Below are 6,784 nucleotides of genomic sequence, written 5' to 3' on the forward strand. Positions count from 1 at the left end.
TATTTTGCTCCATGTTTGCGACGCTATAATTCACGAACGACTTAAAAGAAACGACAATCAATCAAACACGTGTTAGCGCGTGAAATGAGCTTTCCAAAAAGGTATAACATGACCCGATGCGACGAATAAAACTAGAACTACGCGCTTTCAGCGCCAACTAGCGAAAATACCGCAAGACTTTTTTGACAACCCAATACATTTGGTAATTTGATATATTACAGTATACATTTTCAGTTAAAAATGATTAAAAACATTTATTAATGTTCAAAAGTCAGTTGTTTTAACTTACCATAAAAACATAAAAAAAAGATTAAAATAGTTTCGCTATATATTAGAAGTAATTTTTAATCATAATAAATATTGGGTATTTTCAATTAAATGCCCAAAAATTTTTATTTTGTCCGATCTGGTTGCAATGGAAAATTGTATAAAATACGCTTATTTTGAGGCGCTCTCACACTGTTATAAGTGGGCATGCATTTATTCCTGTCATAAACATTTGCCTGTCGAGATGCTGGGTCAGAAAATTCCTACAAAAAGATTTTCTTCTTCCAAATTGTCTACAAATTTTTCTTGATTTGATAACATAGAGCAAAATTACATAAAATACTATAAATTAACTAACAAAAAAATTAGTTGTATCCCATGATTAATTTTATTAGAACATTATAATATATTGTTACGAATTTACTGCTTGGTAGTTTACTTTGTTAGGTTCGTATCTCTGGATTGACAAATAAAATCAACACTGTTTAATTTAATTCAACAACTCTTTATTTCACAACTCGTCTACACTATGGCAGTTTACTCTTAGCACTGATTGATTACGTTGGCGCTGCCACGGCTTATATAGCCACGCACTTCTCGCTGATGCCGACGTGTCCTTCTAGAATATCGCGTCTGGAAATTACCAGAACATACGGCTATACGGCGCCAGACGCAAGCAGACAGAGGCGGCGCCAGACTCAGCAATTATTGAAATAGACAAGCAGACAGTGCGGCGCCAGATGTCTATTGTTTTAACAAGCAGACAGCCGCGGCGCCAGATGTCTACAACAAGACAAATGCTATTCCATATACCTACAGCTATTGTTCATAATAAGGGATGCATATAGCAATACAAATACAACTTAATACTACTTTTTGTAACAATATTTTTGTTAAATCAATTATAAATTCATTTCTCTATTCCATATTAATATATATGTACTTACATCTATGGCAATTACTTGTGTTTATGGCTTAACAACATTTTAGTAAGTTTATAAACTAATAATAGCAACTCATTACTCTATGATTAATGCTCGTGTTCAGTCGTGTATAAAGAAGATACCCAATCATACCCAAGGTCAACCCGAGACAATTTGTTGTCAAATATCAAATTTTGCAAATTCTATATTCAGTGACTAAAGCTACGAATAAAAAATCGCTTTCCATTTGTAAAGCTTGCTCTGTGTGCAAACAGAAACGGCGCACGTAGATCATGGCAACTCTTCAGAGGAACTCACGAAATCGGAAATGTTTTCCATACGATAGTACGGATATCAGGCTGGTATTGTCACCAGCGAAGCGAATGAAATTCTAGGCGAATTTCGCTATTTCGAATTGCGAGTAGCGAGTGCATAGTAAATTCGCCACGGAGTGGCGAAAGAAATAGCGAAAAATGAATATTTGGTATTGCCACTTGCGATTTTATAAAATTCGTTTCGACTCAACTGTCAAAATTTGGCGAACGTTTATTCGATTCGAGAGTGTAATTAAAATGGAGAAAACGTTAGTAAAAATTTGAAGTGTTATTTATTGCATTTAATTCAATACAAATTTAATTATTTTTAGGATAAAACGAACTACTCATAAGCAATTTGAGGTAATGGTGAAGTTGCTGGAAAGAAATCCTGAGTTAGCCAGAGGAATGGCGCCGCACAGTGGGTAAAAGGCGGAAAAAATATGTAATTTTTAACTATCTAATTTTAACAAAATTTTATTCCAGTAGTGTTTCTAGACAATGAATACGGTTTAATTTATCACGTATTTTCGAATTGACATTTCACTGACATAATAACGTATTTTTAAAGTCAAATAAAAATAGAACTCTTGAAAATTGTGAAAAATATGAGAACAGACGTATGGGGTTTCGACGTTTTATGCAATAAGAAGTGACTTCAAAGTCTATCCTAATATATATTATAATATATTATAAAATAATTATTTTCATTTCATAGGCCTAATTCATGTAAATTTTGACAAAGTTTTAAAATAAAACCATTTTTTAAACACTTTTACATAAAAATTATAGCTTTGACTATTAGCTACATGTAGCTACAAAGTCTAGTTAGTCCTAATATTTTATGCACACTTTAAGGGATTTGATAACGAAAAAATGAACTGCGGATACGTGCGGATAAGGATCAAAGATAGCTATAACATTGTCTGTTGCATTTTCATTTTTTTTTCGTTGTTTTGTTTGTTTTTTTGATTGTTCGGTTTGCTGCTTAGTTGTTATTTTTAGGAGTTGTCTCTCGTTATACAACAACAACAAACTACTAGTTTAGAAGCCTTATATTATTTGAACTAATTACACAGTACAACAGCTAATCTGGGGGGTGAGAAATTCCAAGTCAGGGTGATCGTACTAGGTCAGTATAGTAAAACCCTCAAAGGGTTTAGCGTTCGTATGTGTCGTATGTGATACCGAGAGAAGTGCAAACGGGTGAAAAAAAATTAACAAAACACGAAATTTTGAAATGGCAAAAGAAATAAAATATTGTGATATTGCAGAAATTTAAAATAATATTAAATACAATTAATAGTCGAGCAGCAATAGATCCTCAAAAATTTGAAATTTATTGCATGAAAACTGCGAGGTTATATGTCAGCCTTTATGAATTTTACTATATGCCAATGACGGTACATAAAGTTTTAATGCATGGAAGTAAAATTGTTTCATCCTCTTTTTTACCATTGGGCATGCTATCAGAGGAGGCTTAAGAAGCTCGCAATAAAGATTACAAGAAATATAGGCTTAATCATTCTAGAAAATGCGACAGAATTTCTACAAATCAAGATGTAATGCACTTGCTTTTAGCTTCATCGGATCCTTTTATTAATGGTTTCAGAACAAATCTCAAAAATAAAACTTTAGAATTGGACGATGATGTTAAAAAATTACTTGTTGAATAATAATATTTTTGAATATTTATTGGTTATGTTATATGGGAGGTGGGCGTCGTTATGGGCGGGCTTGTTTCATTTTTAGAGAAATAATAATTTTTATTGTTTCAAATCCGTTTGACAATTTTTAACAGTCTAGCTGTGATAACAGCGAAAATATTGCAACTTTTGTGATTATATTATATGGAAGATGGGCGTAATTGTGGGCGGATTTGCTTTATTTTTTCTGGACAAGCTTATATTTACAAAATATTACACTGTAGAAAATTTTGTTACTGTAGGATGATTTTTGATTTTTGTGTTATATGGGAGGTGGGCGTGGTTGTGGGCGGATTTTAACAAAATTTTTTTTTCATCTAATTTGGCAATATGAGAGATGTGTGCCAAATTTCAAAGCCCTACCTCGATTCCTTCTATTTTTTGCCGCGGCTTGTATGAAGCGGCACCACTGTGCGCCGTTTAGCTCCACAAAAAATAATAGGATGGAGTTGTGGGCAGGTATTGCTTCTGAGTTAAATAATATCGGCCCTCCAATACGTAGTGGCAGCGAATGGAATAAGGAAAGAATAAACAATTTTGATTGCATGTATGTATTAATTTGTGTATTTCTTAGGTTTGGTTGGACTACAAATTAAAATTAAAAAGAAAAATTGCAGAAAATTGGAAAGAGATTGCAGCCACAGGTAGAGGACCTTACACCCAACGCAGCTTAACGCCTTTGGAGCAGGCCGTGGACGAGTTGCTCAGCTTGCAGCAGGCAGTGAATCCAAACGGAGCCGCATTTGGAAGCACTGCACCTGCACCAGCATATTTAGAGGAAGAACACACACATCTGGAAGATGTCGAGGTTCAGCCTGAACAGGCGGAAGAAATTGGAAACGTTAGCATAAGGTCCAGGCAGGCACTTACAAACAGAGTGAAGGAGCGCGAAAATTTGCTTATAAAGACTTGGGAGAAGCAAGCAGAAACGCAAGAAAGCCTTATCGGCATAATGAAAAATATTAATTCGGTGTGCAATGAAATTTCAAGATATAACAGAAAAATGTACGATTTAAAAAAAGAAAAATTGGCGAAAATAATGAAAAAAAATAGGCGACATAAAGAAAAAATTGAAATGAAACTAAAAGAATTGGAATTGAAAAACTTAAATACCCAAAATAAATGTTGTTTATGCACTTTTATAGCAATAGATACTTACAACTGTGAGGTATTGATCAAAATAAAACACTGTTTATTAACCGAGTATATTTCTATTTAGTTGTGAATATTAGAATATTTAATTTAGTATATAATTCAAGAATTTTAAACGTAAAGCTCCAAAAACCAAAGTTACGCGTCTTACTTCCTCGCGTTCGCTCTCGATACTCTCTCGCAAGCATCCCTCGTCTTGCCACCTGTTGCTCATTTAGTAGGCTTGCCATCTATCGTTGACAGTTCGGCCACTCCTGATTGATCGTCTCTCCTGGACGATTTTTTGCTATCGTCTTTTTCAGTAGTGTTTTGCTCACCATAATCTGGTGTCTCGGTTTCATAGTCGTCATCTACAAGACTATGGTTTACCCATGGTTTCATGTTGTCGTTCGTAAATACCCCTGCATAACGCTTCCGCTGCTTAGGCACATCTGGTAGATCTTCTACGACGTAGCGATCGTTGGGTAAAACCTTCGTTACGATATATGGTCCTTTGTATGATGGTTCAAGCTTATGGGAGGTACCAGTGGGTGGAAGTACGTAGTCAATTACCAACAGATCTCCTTCATTGTACTTCCTTGGTGTTTGATGCTTCGCATCGAACCTCTGCTTCCATTTAGCCCTCTCTGCGGTTATTCGTTCGGCTGCTAGATTCATTCGGAAGTCTTCGTGTTGAATCTTGTTCTCCTTATCGTCATCTTGCACAACTTGAATCAAGCGGTTTACTGTTACGTCGCGTAGTTTAAAGTTGAAAACTAAACTATTCGGGCTCTGCCTAGTTGTTTCATTGCTTTGAGAGTTTAGACACCATTGAAGTTGCGGTAGTGCCTCATCCCAATCTTTATCGTTTTTGATGCTGCATTTAAGTGATGCTAAAATGGTCTAATTTATACGCTCGGCCTGGCCGTTGGCACGGGGCGTGCGCACTGCCACTTTAACATGCCGTATCTGGTATCTTTGAATGAAGTTCTGGAACTCCTTTGACGTGAAGGCCGTGCCCCTGTCGGAAACGATATGCCTGGGGCTTCCATATACATTTACATATTCTCGTAGCGTCGTAAGCACTGGTGTCGTTTTCGTGTTGCGTAATGCTCGTAGTATTACATACTTGGTAAAAGCACATACAATTACCAGTATATAATAATTACCTCATTTGCTTCGTACGAATGACCCTAGATGGTCTATATGCACGCATCCGAAGGGTGTCGGTACAACTTCGCTTACATGTAACTGCGCTTCCTTTTTACCGCCTGTAACTTTATTCAGACAACATTCTGGACATGCTGCAATATAGGATTTTACATATGATCGCATCCGTGCAAACCAGAAGTCTTTCGATACACGCTCGCATGTCTTGTCCAGTCCGAAGTGACCTGCTTCATCATGACATGCTCTTACTATACGCCATTTGACGCCTCGTGGTACTACTAGTCTTTTGTTTCCGTTGACTTTGCGAAACAATCGTTGACCTTGCAATACGTAGTCATCTTTAATCTGACATTCGTTTGATGCTGATTTTCCGTTGAGAACTTCGATGATATCTTTGAGTGTTTCGTCTTGTCTTTGCACTGCTGATACCCAGTCGTTGTCCATATCGACCACTCGATATATTGACTCAGCAATTGTTGTCGGTTCTATCGGGGGAAGTGTTGGGCATCTACTTAACCCATCAGCCAGCATATTCTTCGCGCCTGCGCTGTGAATGCATTGGAAGTCAAACTCCTGTAGTCTGAGTCACCACCTTGCGATCCGTGGTAACAATGGCGTAGTTGCTTTAGTTACTGCTACAGCGTTGCAGTCGGTGATTACCTTAAAGCTATACCCAATTAAGTACATACGATATCGCTGCAGAGTTTCAAGTATTGCCAGAACTTCTAGCTCGTGGCTGGCATAGTTACGTTCTGCGTCGTTGCACTGCCTGCTAAAGTAAAACACAGGTCGCCACTCATTAGCGTTGTCGTTCTGCATTAGAATACCAGATAACCCCATGGAACTCGCATCCGTGTGTACCTCGTGTGGTTTCGTTGCTTCGTACATCGTCAGCACAGGTTTCGTAATTATAATCGATTTCAATTTCTCAAAAGCATCGTTCTCTTCTTTGTTCCAGATAAACGTTGCATTCTTTTTCAGCAGTGTCGTTAATGGATATGCTATGATGCTATATTCTTTGACAAATTTCCGGAAGTAGCCGGTTACTCCCAAAAATTGTCGCACTGATTTTATCGTTGTGGGTTTCGGAAACTCTTCGATCACCTTCGTTTTGTTTTCACCAGGACGTATGCCATCGGAATTTATGTCATGACCTAAAAACTGCACCTGCTGGGTCAAAAATGTACTCTTCGAGGGTCTAAGCGTCAGACCTGTTGCGTTTACAGCTTCAAGAAATTCTCGAAGTACGTCAATACCTTCGTCAACTGACTTC

At 37.1% G+C, this 6,784-nt stretch overlaps 1 protein-coding gene across 1 annotated transcript; it reads left to right on the forward strand.

Moving 5' to 3' along the window:
- Window positions 1–1,831: 1,831 nt before the first annotated feature.
- Window positions 1,832–4,361, forward strand: LOC125779760 (uncharacterized; the record flags this gene model as incomplete). Its single annotated transcript, XM_049461031.1, has 4 exons — window positions 1,832–1,925; window positions 1,994–2,028; window positions 3,785–4,180; window positions 4,356–4,361. Coding segments are annotated over 4 exons (531 nt in total), but the record flags the coding sequence as incomplete, so codon positions are not given.
- Between the last annotated feature and the right edge of the window lie 2,423 nt (window positions 4,362–6,784).

Source organism: Bactrocera dorsalis, chromosome 6 (assembly GCF_023373825.1).
Source record: "Bactrocera dorsalis isolate Fly_Bdor chromosome 6, ASM2337382v1, whole genome shotgun sequence".
NCBI classification, from domain to species: Eukaryota; Metazoa; Arthropoda; class Insecta; order Diptera; family Tephritidae; genus Bactrocera; species Bactrocera dorsalis.